The sequence below is a fragment of the Taudactylus pleione genome, unplaced genomic scaffold, assembly GCF_031769625.1.
Source record: "Taudactylus pleione unplaced genomic scaffold, aTauple2 ptg000805l, whole genome shotgun sequence".
Classification (NCBI taxonomy): domain Eukaryota; kingdom Metazoa; phylum Chordata; class Amphibia; order Anura; family Myobatrachidae; genus Taudactylus; species Taudactylus pleione.
Window position 1 is genome coordinate 276,838 of NW_028285207.1, and position 26,013 is coordinate 302,850.

General features: G+C 46.2%; 1 protein-coding gene across 2 annotated transcripts in view; it reads left to right on the forward strand.

Annotated features, from left to right (window-relative positions):
* LOC148474856 (uncharacterized) overlaps window positions 1-26,013 on the forward strand; it is a 202,790-nt gene that overhangs the window by 120,389 nt on the left and 56,388 nt on the right. Inside the window, exons 1-7 of one of the 2 annotated variants that reach the window (XM_088458078.1) lie at window positions 2,125-2,185; window positions 6,856-6,996; window positions 7,787-7,978; window positions 8,235-8,310; window positions 8,422-8,507; window positions 8,686-9,109; window positions 11,812-12,470. In XM_088458078.1, coding sequence (XP_088314204.1) covers window positions 2,159-2,185; window positions 6,856-6,996; window positions 7,787-7,978; window positions 8,235-8,310; window positions 8,422-8,507; window positions 8,686-9,109; window positions 11,812-12,455 — 1,590 coding nt within the window. In that variant the 5' untranslated portion in view covers window positions 2,125-2,158 and the 3' untranslated portion in view covers window positions 12,456-12,470. Of the gene's footprint in view, window positions 1-2,124; window positions 2,186-6,855; window positions 6,997-7,786; window positions 7,979-8,234; window positions 8,311-8,421; window positions 8,508-8,685; window positions 9,110-11,811 lie in introns of those variants that run through there. The other variant, XM_088458079.1, reaches the window with a different exon arrangement.

A 26,013-nucleotide genomic window follows, 5' to 3' on the forward strand; every position in this document is an offset into this window, starting at 1 on the left:
AGGGGGGAGGGGACCGTACAGTGATATATGAGGGGGAATAACACAGCTCCCAGTACACACTGATATGTGGTATTATTATTATATAGGGGAGAGGGGACTGTACAGTGATATATGAGGGGGAATAACACAGCTCCCAGCATACAATGATATGTGGTATTATTATATAAGGGAGAGGGGACTGTACAGTGATATATGAGGGGTAATAACAGCTCCCAGCACACACTGATATGTGTTATTATATAGGGGACGGGACTGTACAGTGATATATGAGGGGAAAATAACACAGCCCCCAGCACACGCTGATATGTGGTATTATTATATAAGGGAGAGGGGACTGTACAGTGATATATGAGGGGGAATAACACATCTCCCAGCACACACTGATATGTGTTATTATATAGGGGACGGGACTGTACAGTGATATATGAGGGGAAAATAACACAGCCCCCAGCACACGCTGATATGTGGTATTATTATATAGGGGGAGAGGGGACCGTACAGTGATATATGAGGGGAAATAACACAGCTCCCAGCACACACTGATATGTGGTATTATTATTATATAGGGGAGAGGGGACCGTACAGTGATATGAGGGGGAATAACACAGCTCCCAGCACACACTGATAGGTGGTATTATTATTATGTAGGGAAGTGTTGGCTAACCTTGACACTCCAGCTGTTGTGGAACTATATATCCCAGCATGCCCTGCCACAGTTTTAGCATGACCTAATAGCAAAACTGTAGCAGTGCATGCTGGGTTATGTATTTCCATAACAGCTGGAGTGTCAAGGTTAGCCAACACTGATGTAGGGGGTGGGGACCGTACAGTGATGTATGAGGGGGAATAACACAGCTCCCAGCACACACTGATATGTGGTATTATTATATAGGGGAGATGGGACTGTACAGTGATATATGAGGGGGAATAACACAGCACCCAGCACACACTGATATGTGATATTATTATTATATAGGGGACGGGACTGTACAGTGATATATGAGGGGAAAATAACACAGCCCCCAGCACACACTGATATGTGGTATTATTATATAGGGGGAGAGGGGACTGTACAGTGATATATGAGGGGGAATAACACAGCTCCCAGCATACACTGATATGTGGTATTATTATATAGGGGAGAGGGGACTGTACAGTGATATATGAGGGGGAATAACAAGCCCCCGGGACATATGTGATATTATTATTTTATATTATAATATTTTATTTAATAAAAAAAATATGCCCAATCGGTGACTCTTCCTTGTCCATAGGCCCCCATTGAAAAATTACTTACCATCTCCCGTTGACAATAGACCCCCCCTCCGTCCCTGTTTTCCTTTTACAACCCCCCTCCTCCTTTATGACCAATGCATTTTATTTTTTACTGTTTTACCCACCCCTTTTACCTTCTTTCCCTTCTTCCCTTTTATATATTGTCCCTGCTTTACTAGCCTCTGCTGCCACCTTGTGTCTGTGTATAGTTATTGGTAGGGTTCCTCATAGCCTCTTACATCGTGGAGATTGTCCCTACTCTGATTGCCTCTGCTGCCACCTTATGTCCGTGTATAGTTATTGCTAGGGTTTCTCATAGCTGCTTACATCATAGAGGTCTCTCTCGCTGCTTCCCTATTATACATTGTTCCTGCTCTGATGGCCTCTGCTGCCACCTTGTGCCTTGGTAGAGTTATTGGTAAAGTTTCTCATAGCCGCTTACATCATAGAGGTCTGTCTCGCTTCTTCCCTATTATACATTGTTACTGCTCTGATGGCCTCTGCTGCCACCTTGTGTCTGTGTATAGTTATTGGTAGGGTTCCTCATAGCCACTTACATCATAGGGGTCTGTCTCGCTTCTTCCCTATTATACATTGTCCCTGCTCTGATGGCCTCTGCTGCCACCTTGTGCCGGTGTATATTTATTGGTAGGGTTCCTCATAGCCGCTAACATCATAGAGGTCTCTCTCGCTGTTTCCCTATTGCACATTGTTGTTGGCCATAGTACCGCTTTCCCAGCCTTCCTGGATGTCTTCATGATAATATTTTTCCATCCTTGTATTTCTCTCACGGCCGAAGTTTCTTCCCTTTGTTAGATCTTAGATGTTCAGCTCTTCCTCCATGTTGTGGCTGTAATGAGTCCAGTTCTTGGAGATAACATCCATGATAACAGCGGCCGGTGGACAGATGGTAAAATCTGGATTCAATTTGGATTTTTTTTTTTTTTTCTCTGTAGCTTAAATTGGTTTCCACACTAGGTCGTTGTTTCCATCACTAATTCTACTGTGGATCACGCCTGGTCATTGCTTGGGTCCTTGCTGTTAGATTTGTGCTGTGTTCTCTATTAGAATAAAACTGGTGTAATAATGGTTTTCTTGCAAACATCTGTTTATTGACCTTCCCATTGGATACGTCCCATTGTATATGTAACAGTGTTCTCCCCAGAATTTTTGTCCAGCTGGGTGGCATCAAGAAGTAGCCGGGTGGGGTCCTTCGCTATAATAAAATGTTTTAAATCCTGACCTTATAATGATTTAAACTTGAAATAACAATTTATATATTAATTCTCCTCCTCTTCTTCGTAGAGGCCCAGTTGTCTGCAGCTTTATCATAATCAAAGTCTGTAGGATCTGGTCCCTCTAGTGAAATCAGCGTCACGGTATTTAGTGCTGGCACCAAAAAACAATATTTTTGATACAGCCCTCAGATACTGGCCCCTATTGCAGGCTACACAGAATGTAGTTTTTATACAGCAGCTCCACAGATACTGTCCCCTAATGCAGGCTCCAAAATACTGTCCCCATAGATTTATTTTTTCCAGCTCCAACACAGAGAGTGGACGCAGGTCTACTCTTTTTAAACAGTTTAGGCAACTGTTTCCGCCTGAACAGTGCGCCTGTGCTTTTATAGTGTTCCCTCTAGCTCCGGCGGCAGGCAGGGCGCCGGAGCTAGAGAGGGCAATGTTGTGCGCACGCCTTCGGTCGCGCGCGCGTCCGAAAAGGGGCATGGTTACGAAAAGGGGGCGTGTCTATAAGAAGCGTCCCCCTTTTCGTCATACTTGGGGGCGTGCCCGGCGCTTACGGACATGCCGGGCAGCCCCCAAGCGCTGCAGAAAGGGAGAATAGACGCCGGGCGCATGCGCCCGGCGTCTATTCCCCGGCGGTGACCGGGTCACCGCATGTTTGTCCACCCGCGGGACACTGCGTCCCGCGGGTGAGAACGGCTCCCGCAGGCTGTTAGGGCAGGGCGCTTTTTGCCCTCCTCCTGGAGGGCAGGGTGCTTTTTGCCCTCCAGAAGGAGGGCAGGGCGCCGCGCCCCGCTAAAACAGCCTAGCGGGAACACTACTTTTATACAGGGGGAGGGATCTTTGCCCTGCAGTCTGACGCTGCCCCTGCACTGTGTTGGACAACATCCCCCCCGCCCTATTGCAGTATCCACTGCCCGGCACTCTCACCCACCCCAATGCCACATCCCCTGCCCAACACCTCCCCCGTTGCATAGCCGCATCCACTGCTCGGCACTCTCACCCGCCCCAATGCCACGTCCCCTGCCCGGCACCTCTCCCGTTGCATAGCCGCATCCCCTGCCCGGCACCTCCGCCGGTCCCATTGCAGCGTCTCCCGACAACTCCCCCGCTCCAATGCGCTGCGTCCCGGAACCCTCATGAACATGTAACGTTGGCATGTCTGGCACCCGTGTCCGTGGCAACAAGGACACATTAAGGGTGACCGGGCGGTAGGAGACGTGCATGCGCATTGTGGGGGGAGTGCGAAGTGCTGGGCGGTTTCTTGCTGGGCGATGCGCCCGGAACATAGAGCCTGGGGAGAACACTGTGTAAGAATAAAGGATATCCCTGGCTGAGGAGATGAATTTGGGCCTTATTGAGAACTTGATCGGAAACATTGCTTATTATTTCTTTCTGTTCATTTTCTCTCCAGTATCTTCCTTCTAGTATCCCCTCCAGTCTCTTCTCTGTCTCGGTTCCTAGGATTTTTTCTCTCTTTATATTCCCATTGGTCCCGTTTGTATTCCTCACAGCTCCTCTGAGTGATCTAGGTCCCGTCTGTGTTCCTCCCAGATGCCCTTAGCGATCCAGGTCGCGTCTGTGTTCCTCACATCTGCTCTGAGCGAACCAGGTCCAGCCTGTGTTCCTCACAGCTGCTTTAAGCAATCCAGGTCCTGTGTGTATTCCTCACAGCTGCTCTGAGTGGCCCAGGTCCTGTCTGTGTTCCTCACAGCTGCTCTTAGCAATCCAAGGGCCTGATTCAGACCCGGCCACTAAGCCACGATTGCACGCTATGGCCGATAGTTGACCGTCTGCACGTGCGTATGCATCGCAGTGAGCGAGCCAGTCACTGCAATCATGAATCATGCGCTCGTAGCTCAAAGAATGAGCGCTACTTTGAGTGACAGTGCCGTTTGTGGGTGGTAACAGGGGAAGGTCCTGGAAAATGGGGGAGTGGATGTGCAAACGCAGGTGTGTCTGAGTGTCAAAACGGCGTTCTATGGGCGTGCATAAATAACTGTCATTAGACATACGCCAGGAGCCCGACGCCCGGCATCCTGATCGAAGGGATGCCACGCAGATAGCCGCGGGGTGGGGGGAAGGTTAGGTTAGGGGCTCACCGGGGGACTTAGGGTTAGGCACCCCCCGGGGACTTAGGTTTAGGCGGCGGGGAAGGGGGGGTTAGGTTTAGGCACTGGGGGGAAGGTTAGGGTTAGGCACCCCTAAGGGAGGGTTAGGGGGTAGAAATAGGTTAGTAGATACTTACCTTTGACTATCAGGATTTCTTCCTCTGCCGGGATGCCGCTGTTGGGATTCCAACCGCCGGGCATGGGTCCGGTGGTAAATCATACCGACGGCTGCGAAAGTGTGCTGCGTTGCGTCCAGGTCTGACCTGCCCCCCAGGTCCCATCTGTGTTCCTCACTACTGCTCTGAGCGATCCAAGTCCCGTCTGTATTCCTAACAGCTGCTCTGAGCAATGTAGGTCATGTCTCTGTTCCTCACTGCTGCTCTGAGCGATCCAGGTCCTTTCTGTGTTCCTCACAGCTGCTCTGAGCGATCCAGGTCCCGTTTGTGTTCCTCACAGTTTCTCTGAGTGATCCAGGTCCCGTCTGTGTTCCTCACGAATGCTCTGAGTGAACCAGTTCCCGTCTGTGTTCCTCACAGCTGCTCTGAGCGATCCAGGTCCCGTCTGTGTTCCTCACAGCTGCTCTGAGCGATCCAGGTCCCGTCTGTGTTCCTCACAGCTGCTCTGAGTGATCCAGGTCCCGTCTGTGTTCCTCACAGCTGCTCTGAGTGATCCAGGTCACGTCTGTGTTCCTCACAGCTGCTCTGAGCGATCCAGGTCCCGTTTGTGTTCCTCACAGTTTCTCTGAGTGATCCAGGTCCCGTCTGTGTTCCTCACGGCTGCTCTGAGTGAACCAGGTCCCGTCTGTGTTCCTCACAGCTGCTGTGAAAAGGGTCCTGAATTTCTTATGTTTTTTGCTTGGGTACCAGATCATTTATTAGTGGCATGCACAGGCGCAATAAGGAGTATATAGCTATAATGCTCAGCTACAGGGAGTCTTTATAATGGAACAATGTATCATATATATGTGCGGGGAATAATCTATTGGCCATTTCCCAGGAGAGACTTATGGGGGATTTCAGGAATCACTCTCAGAGCTTGTGAAAAAGCTCTTTCAATATCTCCGCAAATCCCCATTACACTTTTGTATGTATTTATGCATGGATTTTCTTTCTATGTATGTATGTATGCATGTATGTAATACGTCTCTAGGAAATAGAGTGAATAGTGTCATTTGTGTAATTATGAGGTCTGACATCATCCTTTTCTAGGGTGAAATTAAAACAGAAACCAAATCACCTGGAAAGCCCCGTTTCTGTTCTGTTGTTATGTAACTGGATACTTGTAATGACAGCTGAGTCAGGAGCATAGTGAAATATAAATTGTTGATTGAAACAAAACCATAGTGCAGGCAATGCAGAGAAGCCAGGAGTGATATATGAACCGACTAGAACTGGTGATAAACAGAAACTTGAAAGGCTGCAAAACTGGATACAAACAAGAACCATATGCTGCAGAGTGGGTGAGTCAGAGTCACATACAGTAATAGGAGGGACAGCTTGCAGAGGCCCAGCTGGCTTTAGCTGCACATATTATAGGCTGGAGATATACAGACTGGGTACAAACAAGAACCATATACTGCAGAGTGGGTGAGTCAGAGTCACATGCAGTAATAGGAGGGACAGCTTGCAGAGGCCCAGCTGGCTTTAGTTGCACATATTATAGGCTGGGGATATACAGACTAGATACAGGCAAAGGCAAAAAGCTGCAGAGTAGATGAGACAGACTCACAGACAGCACTAGAGTTGCAGTTTGCAGAGTCCAGTAGACAGGAGATCAGGTTCAGGCCGTGGAATACAATCCAGGGAAAACAATGACCAGCAGGGGGCATGGTGAGGGACAATAATAAATAGTCTGTGAGGCAGGTGCATGTGGTAAAACAGGGGAGTGATATTAACTCCTGCATGTGAGGAGACAATATCAGAATGCATCAGCAGCACCTCTGGTGGCACAGAGGTACTGCAGGCCAGATACAATATAAAGGACAGTGTCCTATCACTGATGTAAATTTCCAGTGGTGCAAAGAGGATTTGATATGTGTCTGGAAGGAATAAGACCCCCGGCTAGGAGAGGAATATTGGTGTAACCTTATGCAAAACAGCGTTGTGTGACGGCAGCTGGGTCACAGGAACCTCTGAGAGACACTGACTGGGGCTCTATGGCTGGGGGCAAAGGGGAGGCTTACTGGTCACTTAGTGTTATATGTGTTCTCTGTGATTTATTCCTAGAAAGTCCTGCTGGGAGGAACCAGTCTTAATTACACGTTCTGTATTCTCACTGATTCACTGAGGATGGACAAGGACGGAAGTCACAGGACTGAGAGGATCTTACATCATATCCTGGAGATCATCTGTCTGCTGACTGGAGAGGTGAGAGGGTCTGGGAGTGTCACAGTGATATCACTTATATCTATAGTAATAAAACATGGACATGACTGGAGTTGACAGGGATCTGGGAGTGTCACAGTGACATCATATATCTATATAAATAATACAGGGACATGACTGTGGAGGTGAGGGAATCTGGGAGTGTCAAAGGGACATCATATATCTATAGCAATTAATACAGTGACTGGGGAAGTGAGGTGGTCTGGGAGTGTCACAGTGACATCACTTATATCTATAGTAATAATACAGGGACGTGACTGGGGAGGTCAGGGGATCTAGGAGTGTCACAGTGATATCACTTATATCTATAGTAATAATAATAATTGTGTGTGGTAACAGGGGAAGGTCCTGGAAAACGGGGGAGTGGATGTGCGAACACAGGTATGCCTGAGTGTCAAAACGGCGTTCTTTGGGCGTGCATAAATAACTGTCATTAGACATACGCCGGGAGCCCAACACCCAGCATCCTGATCGAAGGGATGCCACGCGGACTGGGGAGGTGAGAGGATCTGGGAGTGTCACAGTGACATCACTTATATCTATAGTAATAATACAGGGACATGACTGGGGAGGTGAGGGGATCTGGGAGTGTCACAGTGACATCACTTATATCTATAGTAATTAGACAGGGACATGACTGGGGAGGTGAGAGGATCTGGGAGTGTCACAATGACATAACTGATATCTATAGTAATAATACAGGGACATGACAGGGAGGTAAGGAGTTCTCAGAGTGTAAGTACTGATATTTGGTGTCTCCCCCAATACACAGGATTACACAGTAGTGAAGAAGACATCCAGTGATTTTGAGACACCCAGCAGCCATCCCTGTATGTCAGGAGGGCTCAGCAAGACCCAGAGCCCTATCACGGTGCCTCCACTTCACTCACTGATACATGAGAGACATAATGACCAGAAGATCCTGGAACTCACCAATAAGATCATTCAGCTGCTGACTGGAGAGGTGACCACTGGGAATGGGACATTATACAGTAACACCAGGAGATGTGTCTGGGTGAAGACTGGAGAGATGACTGCTGGGAATGGGACATTATACAGTAACCCCAGGGGATGTGTCTGGGTGATGACTGGAGAGGTGACTGCTTGGAATGGAACATTATACAGTAACACCAGGGGATGTCTCTGGGTGATGACTGTATCATTGTGTGTGTCAGGTTCCTATAAGGTGTCAGTATGTCACTGTCTATGTCTCCATGCAGGAGGAGGAGTATATAGAGGAACACAAGTGTCTGTACAAGGACTTGATGGAGAATCACCGGCCCCTCACATCACAAGGTAAGAGGAGACTGTCATTTATTGTACAGGGGAGAGCAGGTATGGGGGCCCCCTATATACTCACATAACCTGATTTATACAATGTATTCAGTCACTGTGTGTCTCCTACAGATGAACCCAGTAATAGAAATACCCCGGAGAGATGTCCCCATGCTCTTTATTCACAGGAGAATCACAGGACCCCAAAGGAGCATCAGGTAGGTGGGATTTTGGGTCTCCCCAATAGATCAAATTGACTGTCACTAGATGATCTGTACAGAATCTGTGTGTCTGTTACGCTGATATTATATTGTGTAATTTTAAGTAATGACATCAGACATTATGCAATTTTTTATTCTCTGATTTAATTAGGGTGAATATCTGATTAATATTAAGATGAATGATATAGAGGGAGAAGAAGAGACGTATGTGACTGTTGTGAAGGTAGAAGATACAGAGGGAGAAGAAGAGACGTATGTGACTGATGTGAAGGTAGAAGATACAGAGGGAGAGGAAGAGACGTATGTGACTGGTATGAAGGTAGAAGATATAGAGGGAGAAGAAGAGACGTATGTGACTGATATGAAGGCAGAAGATATAGAGGGAGAAGAAGAGACGTATGTGACTGATATGAAGGTAGATAATACAGAGGGAGAAGAAGAGACGTATGTGACTGATATGAAGGTAGAAGATATAGAGGGAGTAGAAGAGACGTATGTGAATAATATGAAGGTAGAAGATACAGAGGGAGAAGAAGAGACGTATGTGAGGGGTGATCAGCAGTGTAAGAAGGAGGAAATCCCTACTGATATCAGCACAGGTGAGTAATGAACATTAATTACAGAAAAGAGTCACATATTCTCATTGCTCAGTCACTACAACATTCTCATATCCTACACTCTCCTCTGTAACTAGAAACTAATGAGGAAAATGTGTCTGCCCAGTGGGGTAGTAAGGAGCCATCAGCCCCTATTATACTCCTATTCACCCCCTCTCATCATGTCACTGTGTGTTACGAGCCCAGAGATCTGACCAGTCTCCTCCCCACACTCTCTGGTGTATCTCATACATCAGGAACCATCAGCCCCTATTATACTCCTGCTCTCCCCCTCACATCATGTCACTGTGTGTTACCAGCCCAGAGATCTGACCAGTCTCCTCCTCACACTCTCTGGTGTATCTCATACATCAGGAGCCATCAGCCCCTATTATACTCCTGCTTTCCCCTCACATCATGTCACTGTGTGTTACCAGCCCAGAGATCTGACCAGTCTCCTCCCCACACTCTCTGGTGTATCTCATACATCAGGAACCATCAGCCCCTATTATACTCCTGCTCTCCCCCTCACATCATGTCACTGTGTGTTACCAGCCCAGACATCTGACCAGTCTCCTCCCCACACTCTCTGGTGTATCTCATACATCAGGAACCATCAGCCCCTATTATACTCCTGCTCTCCTCCTCACATCATGTCACTGTGTGTTACCAGCCCAGAGATCTGACCAGTCTCCTCCGCACACTCTCTGGTGTATCTCATACATCAGGAGCCATCAGCCCCTATTATACTGCTTGTCTCTCCATCAGATTATGTCACTGTGTGTTACCAACCCAAATATGCTGTATAGTACACACCACAACGCACACGTCACACACACTTCACCTACTCACACACAACCACACATTCGTCATTGCACAATGTCCCAGTCTCTGTGCTTGGATGTCTGTACTGTTGTGCTTTAATTGCTGACCTGTCTCTGTTTTCTGCTCTACCCTACAGGTGTCTTCTTTTTTTGCTTTTTCCCATCTGTCCTACACCATTCCCCTACCCTGTCCTGCTGCCTCCCCCGCTCTGTCCCTGCACCATTCCCCTACCCTGTCCTGCTGCCTCTCCCGCTCTGTCCCTGCACCATTCCCCTACCCTGTCCTGCTGCCTCCCCGCTCTGTGCCCTGCACCATTCCCTAGCTCCGTTCTTCTTCCCCGCTCTGTGCCCTGTGCCATTCCCCTGCCCTGTCCTTCTGCCTCCCACGCTCTGTGCTTTGCACCATTCCCTTACCCTGTCCTGCTGCCCCCCCCCCCGCTCTGTGTCCTTCACCATTCCTCCACCCTGTCCTGTTGCCTCCCCCGCTCTGTGCCCTGCACCATTCCCTTACTCTGTTCTGCTGCCTCTCCTCTCTGTGCCCGGCACCATTCCCCTACCCTGTCCTGCTGCCTCCCCCGCTCTTTGCCTTGCACCATTCCTTTCCTATCGCTCTCCTTCCCTCTCAGCGGTTATATACAGTGACTCATTACCCTAATTTAATAACATGACTCTGGTGGGGCTACTCTCCCTGAGGATGACCAGAGGACCATATAGAAGCTGCTTGTGCTACATATATATCCACCTGGAGAACTTTGTGTAGTGTGGACGCAGTTGTTGGTAATTAGCCCACAAGTCTCCTGTGTGTATGTGTGAGGGCGGTCTAGATGGATATTGTGGTTCACCAACGTCACTGGCTAATTAAGAGCTTCCTGCTCTGTGATGCTGACTAGGGAACGTTACCCAGGAAAGTCTGCATTTGGGGGAGATATACATTGGTGATGTGCCATCTGCCTGTCCCTGGGTCTATGACATGTGCTGATAACGTGCTTGTGCCATTTTATGCCAATATTTTATCTGTTCATCAAGAGTCTTATTTGTAGTTTGTACCTGAATATTAAACCTATTCATTCATAATAGTTACAAGGTGGTGTAGTGGTTAGCATTGCTATCTTTTCACACTAAAGTCATGAGTATGATTCCAAACCAAGGTGCTATATGTGTGGAGTTTGTATGTGTTTCCGCCAACCCTCCAAAAATCATAGTGGTTGATTTTCTTCTGACACAAATTAACACTAGTGTGTGTATATGTGTGTCCATGTGGTAGGGAATATAGATTGTAAGCTCCACTGGGGCAGGGACAGATGTGAGTTACTAAATATTCTCCGTAAAGTGCTTCTCAGTATATCTGTGCTATATAAAGTGCTTCTGAGTGTGTCTGTGCTATATAAAGTGCTTCTCAGTATGTCTGTGCTATATAAAGTGCTTCTCAGTATGTCTGTGTTATATAAAGTGCTTCTCAGTGTGTCTGTGCTATATAAAGTGCTTCTGAGTGTGTCTGTGCTATATAACATGCTTCTCAGTATGTCTGTGCTATATAAAGTGCTTCTCAGTGTGTCTATGCTATATAAAGTGCTTCTCAGTATGTCTGTGCTATATAAAGTGCTTCTCAGTATGTCTGTGCTATATAAAGTGCTTCTCAGTATGTCTATGCTATATAAAGTGCTTCTCAGTGTGTCTATGCTATATAAAGTGCTTCTCAGTGTGTCTGTGCTATATAAAGAGCTTCTCAGTGTGTCTGTGCTATATAACGTGCTTCTCAGTATGTCTGTGCTATATAAAGTGCTTCTCAGTATGTCTGTGCTGTATAAAGTGCTTCTCAGTGTGTCTGTGCTATATAAAGAGCTGTGAGTAATAATAATAATACAGTTATTGTATTTCCAGCAGATGGACGCACAAGCAAGAATGACTTGGAGGGAGATCTCATCTTGTCTACAGATATTAAAATAGAAGATAACATCACACAGGAATCTCCAGGAGATAATCCCGTTATGCTAAATATACATCCAGTACCTCACAGTGTGGATATATTATCTGACCCCTCTAATTCTGAGCAATGTTCTCCTGATACCCCAATTTTTGTTACACATAGTGCAGCTCATACACCTATTAAACTATTTCCCTGTTCTGAGTGTGGGAAATGTTTTACTCAGAAATCAGCTCTTGTTATACATAAGAGAAGTCACACAGGTGAGAAACCATTTCCATGTTCTGAGTGTGGGAAATGTTTTAGAACCAAATCGAGTCTTCATGTACACAAGAGAACTCACACAGGTGAGAGGCCATTTCCATGCTCTGAGTGTGGGAAATGTTTTACATACAAATCACATCTTGTTACACATCAGAGACTTCACACAGGTGAGAAACCATTTCCATGTTCTGAGTGTGGGAAATGTTTTACACAAAAATCAGCTCTGGTTACACATCAGAGAAGTCACACAGGTGAGAAACCATTTCCATGTTCTGAGTGTGGGAAATGTTTTACATATAAATCAGATCTTGGTAGACATCAGCTGTCACACAGGTGAAAAGCATTTCTATGAGCTGATACGAAACTAAGTTGTAGCAACACTGCAGTCACACAGTATTTTAACATTTTAAATTATCCATCTTGGATGTACAGCGCTAGTGACATCTAAACAACAATAAATAACTAATATAAGGCTTTATAAAGATTAATTAAAATTTTGTATAGTATTTAATATGAAGACTCTCGGGCGGTGACAGATTTTGTCTATGCCATCAGGAAGAGATCTGGATGTTCTAAATGAATTTGCTCCACCCAGATGGTTTAATTTAATCAGTCAAACTCATCACTATTACCTGACATCTCTGTCCAGATAGACAAGAGCCCCTTCACATAGTCCTACCTACCACCTAGATATTTGTTATACTCCTCTGTATGACTCCACTTACCTAATATTCTACCTTTCTTCAAGGTCCATAGGCTCTACCGGGAGACCTTCGGGTTTTGATGATGGGAACCAATCCGGGCACCACGCAGTTAAAGCTTTCAGCTCCCAGGTTGCCTTGGGTCCACTCTCCCTATACATCGAGCCAGAGGCTCCTCAGTTTCGTTGGTGCCCGGCCGGAGTCGGGTCACCATTTTGTAGGGGGGGGCTGGTCATCAGCCCCTAACGCTTATTTCTTGATTTTATTTTACAAAGACTAGAGCGCACAGCAACAGACTGTCTGTGTGACGTCTGCACTGCAACTCTGTCAATCCTCCGGTACTGCGACGCCAGTACTGATCTGGGAATCTCGGCGGGCATCTAGGGGTCAGCGCTAGCCAGGGCCCCCGGAGAGGACCTAGACTGCACCCAGACATCAAGGGACAGGTAAGGCGGATCACCGTTCGCGGTGACCCATGTGTAATGGCAGTCGACACCTCCAGTCTAGGGAGGTGCTGGGTGTGGACGCAGGCTCCGGCCATCGCATTTAACTTGACCACCAGGGGACATGTTGGTGCAGGAAACCAGCGTCCCAGGACTTAATAACCGTCCAGGGGAGACAGCTTCCCTGTTTAAGCGGCTCCTCAGCTCAGCGCGCCATTCCACTGCGGTCTGGCTTCTCTGAGCTGCTCTCCTCCTCCGGACACGCCTCTGAGGTCTCTGGCGGCCATTTTCTAAGGTGCAGTCGCAGTTCTCCCAGGACAGTGCGTGGTCTGGTCTCTCTGTATACCTCTCGCCAGGGTCATCGTATGTAGCGCTATTTCCTACCAGACACTGCGTCTGTGTAGTTGAGTATAGTGCCGCTTTGCAGCGTCTTTCCTGCATTGTATGTGACTTGTGCTAGTGCTATCTGTGTCTTTTTTTTTTCTATCTGTCAGCTTTTGGCTACACTCTTTCTCTCATTCTGCCCTAATACAGGTGTTGTTAGGGTGGTTCATATCTGACCTCATATATATATATATATAGAAGAGTGGTCCGGCACTCTCACTTTTGTGTATATTAATTGCTGGGGTGTTTTCCAGGGTAGCTTTGATAGTTACCCACAAATATATTTACACTATCATCGTGTGATGAAAGGAAGACACTCTCCAGACTTGGCTTTGAGTTTGCAATATTAATCAGTTTAATAGGACATACCAAATTAATTTGCCAACGTTTCGGTTCATTAAGAACCTTTGTCACGGCATCTCAGTATTTCTTAACATCAGCAAGTTTTAACTAAAATTGGGGTACATAATAACATCAGCATATGGTCTAACAGGCCCTATATTATTTACCCAATATGAGTTTTACTGGGGAAAGAATGTAATAAAGCCTCCTTGTGGGCGCTATTTAAACTGAGACGCAGTGCTGGCAAGGATGCTCAGAGAAAAGACATACCTCACCTGACCTATGGACCAACAGGTAAGACGCTACCAGTTAATGGTAGCAATACACTGGCACATACATACACCACTGTCAGTCTGTTAAGCTACAATCTACCAGCAACTAGTTTATAGCAGCCATGCATTGGCAGATGCATATACTGCCTTCAGGCAGTCAAGCTCTAATATAAGTACTACAATTGTATGTTATATGTAGCACCACCATTCCCTCACAGGCTAATGTTATCTCACCTAGCAACTTGGTACTAGTGGTGTTAAGCACATGATGAGTATATACTCTGGCAGCAATAGTCTAAATACATGTATATAGTATCCTTCTGTCACTATGGAGACGTGCATGTCTATTCATATGTATATATCTGTGTATGTATAGATTTGTGTACCAGTCATTGCATGTATAGGCTTTATTACATTCTTTCCCCAGTAAAACTCATATTGGGTAAATAATATAGGGCCTGTTAGACCATATGCTGATGTTGTTATTATGTACCCCAATTTTAGTTAAAACTTGCTGATGTTAAGAAATACTGAGATGCCGTGACAAAGGTTCTTAATGAACCGAAACGTTGGCAAATTAATTTGGTATGTCCTATTAAACTGATTAATATTGCAAACTCAAAGCCAAGTCTGGAGAGTGTCTTCCTTTCATCACACGATGATAGTGTAAATATATATATATATATATATATACGCAATACAATATTTGTGAGATCTGTCACATACTGTTGTGTACTGCACTGTGCCATATTTAGGCAACAGGTTCCTGCATCTTACCTTAGCATAAGACAGGACCAGTATATTTCTGCCTGTTAGTATTTATACATACTTGTGGTTGCTTTATACTCGGGGCCTGATTCATCGCTCTGAATCAGGATGTGTTGTTTTTTTTTTTTAATCCAGGCCGCTCGCAAAGCTGTGGGTGACCACCCACAGCTTGTGCGAGTGGGCTGGAGCCCGTCGCGATTATCGCGACCATCGGGCTTGCGACGAGACCCTGGGGTAGGGTCTCGACTGCCGCAAGCCTGAGTGGACTTCCTGCTCTAATAGAGTTCCTAAGGGAACGCCTGCGTTTGTGCGGCAACCCTCCCTACCTGCCTACAAAACGGGGCGAGCTGTCACTCACCATCGACAGCCACTTGTCTTGTAGCGAGCCCCGGAGCGACTGAACTTCAGTCGCTCGCCGGGGCTCGCGCACGCCGGACGCAGCGTGTGCGCAGAACATAAACATCGGGCCACTTGTGAGCGGCCCTGAATCAGGCCCCAGTACCATATTGTGTGTCATTTTACCCTGTAGAAATGGCTGACACGGGCAATGCACACATTCCTGTACCCATGCCGCAATCTTGTAGATATGTACTGCAGTTTTCAGTGAGGAGGATGTGGTTCGGGATGGATTATGTGTGAGGTTTTATAACCCTCCAGGTTCCTTGAACTCCCCAACATCAGTACGGGAGCCACCTTGGGCGACTTTTTCGCATATGTTGGCCTGTATTGTGGACCGCCTGGCGGTCCCGGCTGTGTTTTCCCCTATGGGGGTACCACAGCAGCTCATCCCTCCCTCACAGGGACTGCCACTGGTTATGCAGACCCCTCCTGTACCACAGCAGGTGGTCATTCCTTCTATGGGATTACCACAGGGTGGATCTCCACCATCAGTGGATGTTTTCTCTATCTCAGTACAGTGTCTTGCAGCAACCTCTCCTCTTCAGACCATGTTGCAGAGTGAGAAACCTGTTAGACCAGCTAAGCGTCCTGTGTTGTCATCTCAATCCACACAGCTGTCAGATGTCATCTGATGACGGAGATGTTGCTCATGCCTCTAACCCCGACTCCCCTCGGCAAGGATTATATTCCTGCCCTGGTGCGTGCGGTCAGATCCGCATTGGTTATAGAGGATGATGAACCAGCCCCTTTTAAACAGATAGAGGAAATACTGCCGAAGACACTTATCAGATCAGCTGGTGGATCTCATGGCTGATACCTGGCAATCGCCTGGTACAAGGTATCAACCTCAGAAACGTTTGACCTCATGTTACCCATTTCCTGAGGTTCATTGTAAGAAGTGGGAATTACCACCTCCGGTGGATTAACCCGTTACACGGTTAATTAAAAGTGCAACGTTACCTATGCCTTCCATTTCTTCCTTAAAGGATCCTATGGATAGGAAGGTGGAAACTTGCCTAAATTCTATATACTCTCTTTTAGGAGCTGTTGCCCAGCCGTTCATGGCTATCTCCTCGGTAGCTAAGGCTATAGAGAGTTTGGCTGATACACTTGAGGACCTTGGAAGTTCCAGAGAATCAGGTGCAGTGATCAGCCATATTAGGGATGCGGCTGCATATATCGGTGAGGCCACTCTGGATGCTAGTCTACTTACATCTAGGGTCTCGGCTGCGGCCATGTCTGCTCACCATTCCCTGTGGCTATGATATTGGAGCGTGGATGCTGATCTAAGAAAGGCCTGGAGGCCTTACCCTATAATGGAGAGATTTTGTTTGGTCCAGACCTAGACAAGATTGTTGACACGTTGGCCAAATCTGCATTTCTGCCCTTAGCATCTGCTCCTGCAAAGTCTCGAAGCTCCTCCTTTCGGTCCTTTCATACCCAAGGAAAATCCAAAGGACAGTCCTTCCCTAGGCAGTCCGCTGCCAAGAAGACTGCCAAGCCTAAGAAACAGGCCTGGAGCACTAGACGCCCGGCCTCCAAACCGGAGGATAAGCCTGCAGCCTAACGGGACGGGCCTCCCTCTAGGGGACCCCAGAGTGGGAGGCCAACTTCAGTTCGCCCAGTTCTGGTGGCAAACCACCAAGGATGCTTAGGTATGAGAAGTGGTTTCAGGGGTAAGTCCTCTCATTCCTTTGAAGGCCTCCCCGCCAATTTTTCTGCACAGGCCCTCCTTCGTATAAGAACAAGGCCTTGCAGATCCAGAAAGCCATACAGTCCTTGCTGCAGGCAGGTGTAATTGTACCAGTTCTGCCATCTCAACGAGGGACTGGATATTCTACTCTCTTTCTGGATCAGAAAACGAATGGGTCTCATTGGCCTATTCTCAACCTCAAATTTCAACAAGTTCCTCAGGGTGCCAAGGTTCCAGATGGAAACCTTACGATTCATCATACTGGCTATGGAACCTGGGGATTACATGGTATCACTGGACATTCAGGATGCTTACCTACATGTTTCCATAACGCTTTCTCACCAGTGTTATCTACGGTTTGCTATACTGCAACAACACTTCTAGTTTCAGGGGCTGCCCTTTGGCCTATCCAAGGGTATTTACCAAAATTATGGCTGTCATGGAAGCCCACCTGCGGAGTCAGGGTATCCAGCTCCTACCATATTTGGACGACCTCCTCTTGTTAGCAAGTTCTCCAGAAGTACTTCACTACTACCTGCAACTGACAGTTGCTTGTCTACAAGCACACGGGTGGTTAATCAATTGGAAAAAGTCCACCCTACTTCTCTCACAGAGAATGGTTCATTTGGGAGCCCTTATGGACTCTCACAAGCAGAGAATCTAACTCCAGAAAAGATCTCCATGCTGCAGCTGTGAGTACGCAGATGTCTCCGCAGTCGCCAGATGTCAGTCCACTCGGCTATGCAGGTTCTGGGATCCATGGTGTCCACATTCGACATGGTGGAATATGCTCGGTTCCATTCCAGGCCCCTGCAGGGGCTGATCCTCCAGGTGGAACAGATTACCCCACCGGATCAGAGCTCAGACGATAGTACTTTCTCCGGAGGTGCGTCTGTCCCTTTCCTGGTGGCTACAGACATCTCGTCTAATCAAGGGTCGCCCTTTTTGGATCCCGGACTGGATACTCCTAACAACGGATGCCAGTCTCCGGGGATGGGGCGCAGTGACCGGTCCACACTCCTTTCAGGGCCAGTGGACAATGGTAGAAGCATCCCTGCCCATCAACATATTGGAATGTCAGGCTATGTACAGGGCCCTCATGCTGGCAAAGCACATTCTTCAGGGAAAAACCATCAACCATCAAGGAGGACTCATAGTCGGGCAGCAATGTTAGAAGTGTCACGCATTCTGACGTGGGCAGAATCTCATCTCCCGCCCATTTCGGCAGTGTTCATTACGGGAGTTCTCAATTGGGAAGTGGACTTCCTCAACCGTCATGACGTGCATCCAGGGGATTGGTCTTTTCACCAAGAGGTGTTTCAACTCCTAGTGGACAAATGGGGTATCCCAGAGGTGGATCTCATGGCCTCCCGAGACAATCACAAGTTACCATTGTACAGGTCAAGAATAAGAGATGCCGAAGCAAGCCTGGTAGATGCTGGTAAATTCCTCCAGTCTCCCTGCTTCTTCGGGTCCTTCGGAAGTTCAAGTAAAATGAAGGCACAGTCCTGCTGTTGGCTCCAGCTTAGCCCAGACGTCATTGGTACTCAGATCTTCGGAGTCTCTCCATTGACACTCCATTCCTGCTGCCTCAATGTCCGGACCTGTTGTCTCAGGGTCCTTGCCTTTACCTGGATTGTCTGTCTTTGAGGGCATGGCTCTTGAGACATCACTCCTAAGGTCCAAGGGATTCTCTAGCTCTGTCATCAACACGATGTTTAGAGCGCGTAAACCTGCCTCCACCAGGATCTACTACACGGCGTGGCACACATATTTGCAGTGGTGTCGTACAAGAGATTACGACCCTCAGGTGTTTTGAATTAACAGAATACTGGCATTCCTTCAAGCTGGATTTGACCTTGGCCTACAACTGGCCTCATTGCATATCTCTGCACTGTCAGTACGGTTCCAACGTAGAATTGCTCCGCTTCCGCATATCCACACCTTCCTCCAGGGTGTCCTCTGGATTCAACCTCCCTTTGTCCCCCTAGAGGCTCCTTGGGTTTTGGCAGTAGTTCTTCGGGCCCTTCAGGGGCCTCCATTTGAACCACTTGATTCAGTGGAACTTAAGTGGTTAACAGCTCAGACTCCTTTTCTTCTGGCTATTGCATCTGCCAGAAGAGTCTCAGAATTAGGAGCGCTCTCCTGTTGGTCTCCTTTTCTGATATTTCACCAGTACAGGGCTGTACTTCGTACTCACCATGAGTTCCCTCCTAAGGTTGTTTTTAGATCCATATTAATCAGGAAATTATAGTACCGGCCTTTCTATCACCATACCTCTCAGCAGATGAGGCCTCATTGGATGTGGTCCGCACCTTCAGGATTTATGTGGACCGTACCAGTTCTCTTCGGAAATCAGACTCCTTGTTTCTACTCTATGGATTTCACAAGAAAGGATGGCCAGCCAATAAGCAAACTAACTGAGAAGTTTACAAGCAAGCAGGACTGACTGTTTCAACTTCTGTTAAGGCTCATTCTACTCAGTCCGTGGGTTCCTCGTGGGCAGCTTGCCGTGGGGCCTCGGCTGTTCAGCTTTGTAAGGCAACCATGTGGTCTTCTGTCCAGACCTTTTTAAGGTTCTATGCATTTGATACCTTCGCCTCTCAGGGTGCCTTCTTTGGGCGCTGGATTCTCCTCTCAGCGCAGGAGCGTCCCCAGGACTGCTTTGGGACATCTCCAAGGTCTCCCTGTGGAGCCTATGGACCCTGAAGAAGAAAATGAGAGTTATGGTAAGGACTTTGTTAACTCTATTTCTTTGAAGTCCATAGGTCCACAGGGCACGCGCCCTGACGCACCTGGCTTCATATGGGATGTTTCTGGTCACCGGTTTCCCATCTCCTTTTGTGTGAGAATGTGATTCTTGAGTGTCTTCCTTCTCTCTTATCCTCCTTCGGCCTTTGGCTTGTTACCACCTGTCACCACCTGTCACTGTGACACAGCCTGCACCGCGTGTGTAGCGCTGACCGGACGGAGTTCGGTCAGCACTACACACTGCTATACACACAGCCGCCGGAGCCGGCAGCTATGTGTTTGGTGTAATCAGCAGCCACTGAGACTGTCAGACTCTCAGCGGCTACTGCTGCTCCCACTGCGGGAGCCATCTTCCGGCTCCCGCAGTGGGTAATGGGAGAGACGTCGTCATGACGACGTCTCTCCCATTATGCAAAGCGGCGGAGGAGCCTGTAGCAGCGTCGGGACCAGGAGCGGGGTTACAGGTAAGTGTTTTTTTTTTTTTACATTTCTTTCTACTGGGGGGCTACTACCGGGGGGGACTACCAGGGGGGGATATCGCTACTGGGGGCACTACCAGAGGGGGGGGATTAATAATGGGGGAACTACCAGGGGGGAGATGTTGCTACTGGGGGCACTACCAGGGAGGGGGGGAATACTGGGGGCACTACCAGGGGGGATGTTGCTACTGGGGGCACTACCAGGCGGGGTTAATACTGGGGGCACTACCAGGGGGGGATATTGCTACTGGGGGCACTACCAGGGGGGGGATTAATACTGGGGGCACTACCAGGGGGGGATGTTGCTACTGGGGGCACTACCAGGGGGGGTTAATACTGGGGGCACTACCAGGGGGGGATATTGCTACTGGGGGCACTACCAGGGGGGGGATTAATATTGGGGGCACTACCAGGGGGGATGTTGCTACTGGGGGCACTACCAGGGGGGATTAATACTGGGGGCACTACCAGGGGGGGATATTGCTACTGGGGGCACTACCAGGGGGGGATATTACTACTGGGGGCACTACCAGGGGGGGATTACTACTGGGGACAGTACCAGAGGGGGGATTACTACCAGTAGCTGCTGCATTTCCCACCCTAGGCTTATACTCGAGTCAATAAGTTTTCCCAGTTTTTTGTGGTAAAATTAGGTACCTCGGCTTATATTCGGGTCGACTTATACTCGAGTATATACGGTATGTGTATGTGCGCATATATATATATAGTGTGTGTGGAGCCCCCCAACTGATGTCAAGCAATCGATTGTTTCTCTCGATGGCTCAACCAATCGGCCCTCGATGGTACAGCTGTCAATGACCAGAACTACAGTATACCATAAATTTTTATGGTATTTAAAAAAACAAATTGAGTTGAAATAGTTTTAAAAAGATGTTCTTGACCTAATTCTATCATAAAAAAAAATAATAATTTCGGAGCGGCTTTTGGAAAAAAATTGTCAGTTAAGTGGTTGAGAATACATCATAAATTGAAAAAATATTCAGTTGTAAAGTAATAACATTACTGTGAATTGTGGCCAATAAAGCTTTGGATATATTGCATTATTTTATTTAGTTCAGTTACCCAAGGAACGTTTGTGACTCCAATATTCATTCCAACCGAACCAACTAATCGGGGTTGGATACTGAAGATGAAAAGGGGACCCCAGCTGTCTCCAATTCATAATGAGCTTGTACTTTACTTTCAATAGCCTGTATATTAGGGATAGCCTGTATATTAGGGATAACATTTGATTTCCATTGTTGAGCAATTAGCAGTTTAGTTGTAATAAGTATGTGCCCCATTATGTAATGGTCTTTATTAGTAAGGTTTCCATGATATATATGAAAGATAGCTACTATAGGATCTGGGTTAATAGAGATCTTCAGAACCTGCTCAATAAGTTTGAATACTAGTGTCCATAATGGGAGCAACATGGGGCATGACCAGAACATGTGTGGCAGAGTAATCACTTGACCACAGTGTTGCCAGCACAAATTGAAAATCGTTGGCCAAATCATATGTAGCTTCTCTGGGGTGAGATACCATCTATGGAGGAGTTATAGAATTGTTCCACATGTGAGACACATTTAGAAAGCCAAAACAGGTGTTAAAGACTGACTGCCAGTCTTCAGTTACTGAGCATGACAAATCTGACTCCCACTTCACTAAGGATGGAAATCTAGAGGGCTTTGGAGAACTAATTATAAGGGTATACCACCAAGTTATGCCTCTCTTGTAAGAAACTGTAGTAAGTCTATCGTGCAAATATTTAGGGACCGTACACATATGATGGGGAGTTTGTGTTGCACTAAACAGCCAATGACGTAGTTGCAGAAATTTATAAAAGTCTTTTACTGGTATAGAGAATTTCTCTCATATCTGAGCGAAAGAGTTCAAAATGCCGTCTGTGGTGACATCATGTAAAGACGTCACTCCCTTATTTGTCCAGTTATCAAATCTTAAGTTCAAAATAAAAGAGGCAATTCCTTTAAGGGAAAGATTAGTATTAGGCAGAGTAATGTCATCTAACTTAGAAACCACTTCAAGCCAAGCCTTATGGGGGAAAAAAACTGCTAAGCAACAGGTTCGATGAGGGGTACTGGTTTGAGGTAACCAAAGTAAGTCTGTCACTGGTAATGGGGAAGCTATGTCTCTTTCCAAACTAACCCACGTCTTTGGGTTATCTTGTATGAACCATTCTCCCATTTGACTCAGTAAACATGCCAATTGGTATGTTTGTAAGTTCGGGAATACTAATCCCCCTCCATTTTTGGTAAAGACAAAATTCTAACAACTCTTGGCTTTTTATTTTTCCAAACATATTTAATAAATATTGCATGGAACTTATCTAATAAGTATTTTGGAACCAACAGCGGTATTGTTCTAAAAAGGTAAAGAAGTTTAGAAGAAGCATCATTTTCAAGGCAGCTATACATCCCAACCATGAGACCTCTTGCCTCATCTAGTCTGTTAACATTAAAGATAGCGAGCTCAAAAAGGGATGGTAATTACACGTAATTATTCAGATATTTTCGGGATGATCTGGATTCCGAGGTATTTAAGACTTCTAGATTTCCAGACATATGAATAAGAAGCTTTAAGAGTGGTAAGCAAATTGGGTGGGACATTAATCGGGAGAGCTTCAGATTTTGACGTATTGTAGCATTACACATGAGAATAATTCTCTTGTACCACGTGTAAGCATGATACACTAGAAATGGGGTGTGTAAGAGTCAACAGTAAATCATCTGCGAATAAGCAGATCGCATGATGTACTCCCACAAAGGCAAGGCCTTGAATCATTGCTGTAGATCGAATAGTCTCAGCATTCAATGGCTAATGTGATTATTAATGGTGACAGTGGGCAACCCTGGCGGGTACCATTAGGTATGTCCAACCCATTGGAGAGCAAACCATTAGTGAACACGTTAGCTGAAGGATTGGAATATAGCGCCAATATACAAGATAAGGCTCTGTTACGTATTCCAAAATGTTGTAGCACCGCTGTTAAATGCCCCAATGGAGTCTTATCGAAAGTCTTCTCTGCATCCAGGGAAAGCACCAACAATGGTTGACCCAAAACAGAGAAGGCCTCTATCAAGTCAATTACACATCAGGTGTTGTCCGTGGCTTGGTGGCCTAAGACAAAACCTACTTGGTCTTGGTGTATTAGGGATGGAAGGAGCAGGCTTAGCATATATTCTATAAGTTTGTCATAGATTTTATAGTCTGAATTTAACAATGTTATCGGTCGATAATTGGTGATTAGAGTAGGGCTCTTCCCTGGTTTGGGAAACACTACCAATCTAGCTTCTAGCATCTCTTTGGGTAAAGAGCCATGGTCAGATACTTCATTAAAAAGATTAACTAAAATTGGAGGAAAGTTGGGATACTTGGGGATCATCTTGTAGGTTATAAAGTTTAGAATAGTAATCAGTGAAAGCATTCACTATATCACAGGTTCTCAAACTCAGTCCTTAGGACCCCACACAGTGCATGTTTTCCAGGACTCCTCACAGAATCAAAAGTGAAATAATTATAATTACCTGTGGATCTTTTAAAGTGTGTCAGTGAGTAATGAGTACACCTGTGCACCTGCTGGGTGACTTGGAAAACATGACCTGTGTGGGGTCCTCAGAACCAAGTTTGAGAACCACTGTGCTATATCATTAGGATCAGTGACCTTAGCTCCCTTGAATTAAAGATCGCCCAAATCTGTTCCCTAGCCATTTTGCCTCTTAACTTCCGAGCTAGCATTCTTCCCGCTCTCCATGAACATAACATCTCTGTTTCAATTTAAATATAGTCCTATGAACCTCCCCCAAAGCCAACACATTCCACTCTTCCTTAGCTTTTAAGAAGTTCTCAGTAGATTTTATCGTTAAGGGGGGAATTTTTATGTCTAGCATCTAGATCAGCTAGTTTTACTTCTTAGTCTGCCTGGGTTTTAATAGCTGCTTCCCTAAGTCTTGCCACCGATTGGATTGCTGTAACTCTCACCACCGCCTTTAGAGTGCACCAATGGTTAAATAATGAGGTGTCCTCTGGTTTATTGGTGTCCAAATATGTTGTAAGAGAATTAAGAATATTTTGTCTAGCCTCTGAATTAGTCAACAAATGGTCAACTAGATGCAACGTTCTAGGGGGTGGTCTTGTGAGAATCCACATCCCAGTGTAAAACAAGAGCCGAGTGGACTGACCACGCTACTGGTATAATAGTAGCCTTTCTAATTTCCCGTAAGGTCCATTTATCTGACAGTGCTAAGTCTATCCTCGAATAGGAGTGATGTACATGTGAGTAAAATGTATAATCCCTGGCCGTAGGATTCTTCACCCTCCAAACATCATATTCTAATAATCTATTAAACGCTTTAGAATGATCCTTGACCTGTTGGGAGTGTAATTTACTAGTGGGTGTAGATTTATCTAGTGTCGGGTCTAGCAACATGTTAAAGTCCCCGACCAGTATAACTGGACCCTTGCAGCATTTTTGAAGGATGGAGCAGAATTTCCTACAGAATAAAGTTTGTTTAGCATTTGGGGCATATACCGTAGCTATTGTAACCACTCGATTTTCTAATTTCCCTATTAAAATAAGGTACAGGCCATTTGGGTCTGTAATTTGTTCATCTAACGTAAATTGACAGGAGGTGATCATAGTATGGCCACTCCAGTTTTTTTTTGAGGACCATTTGACATATAAGATTGGGGGTAATAAGAATTAAAGAATTTTGGAGGGGCTGAACTAATGAAGTGGGTTTCCTGAACTTCCACTATGTGTGCCTTATGGTTGTGGAAGAAGTAAAGGGCCAGTCGCCTCTTGTTGGGCGAGTTTAGCCCTTTAACATTTAAGGAGGGTAAATGAACCATTGTGTCATGTTGAAATAACGATGTAGTGACCCATAGACTACAGTAAGTTGTACTAGATCTGCATATTTTGTATATTTTTTTTTTAAAAAAAAGCAAAACAGGGAACACAGATGTATAATAATAGCAGGAGAAAAAAGAAACATAAACAAAAAAGAAAAAAAAACATATGGGGAAAAAACAGAATAGCACCATATAGGAGCTAGAAAGGACCACCTCCTAAGGAGGTACATATGAGAAAAGTAGGGGGTAGTGGCCACCCCTCACCACTCCAAATTACAACAAAGTTAAACTATGTCAACATATAATTACCAATTATGGAATAGAAAAAAGATAAAAGAGGAAATTTACCAACTGATCCGGCATTGTCTTAATTTACTAAATAGGTATTGGTATCATATTAACTAGAACTGTGTTGCTTACAAGATGAGCAACAATTGAATCGTACAAACACTTTGTATAATGTCCACTTAGCTTAATTATAGCAAGAGCCGGCATTATGTGCTCTGAAAACTGCCCTCCAGGCCATACAGCAATCCTGCTTCTATACCACATTTCAAGCATCGCTTTCTACTAGGCCCTCCAGGCCATACAGCAATCCTGCTGCTATACCACGTTCCAAGCATCGCTGTCTACTAGGCCCTCCAGGCCATACAGCAATCCTGCTTCTATACCACTTTCCAAGCATCGCTGTCTACTAGGCCCTCCAGGCCATACAGTAATCCTGCTTCTGTACCACTTTCCAAGCATCGCTGTCTACTAGGCCCTCCAGGCCATACAGCAATCCTGCCTCT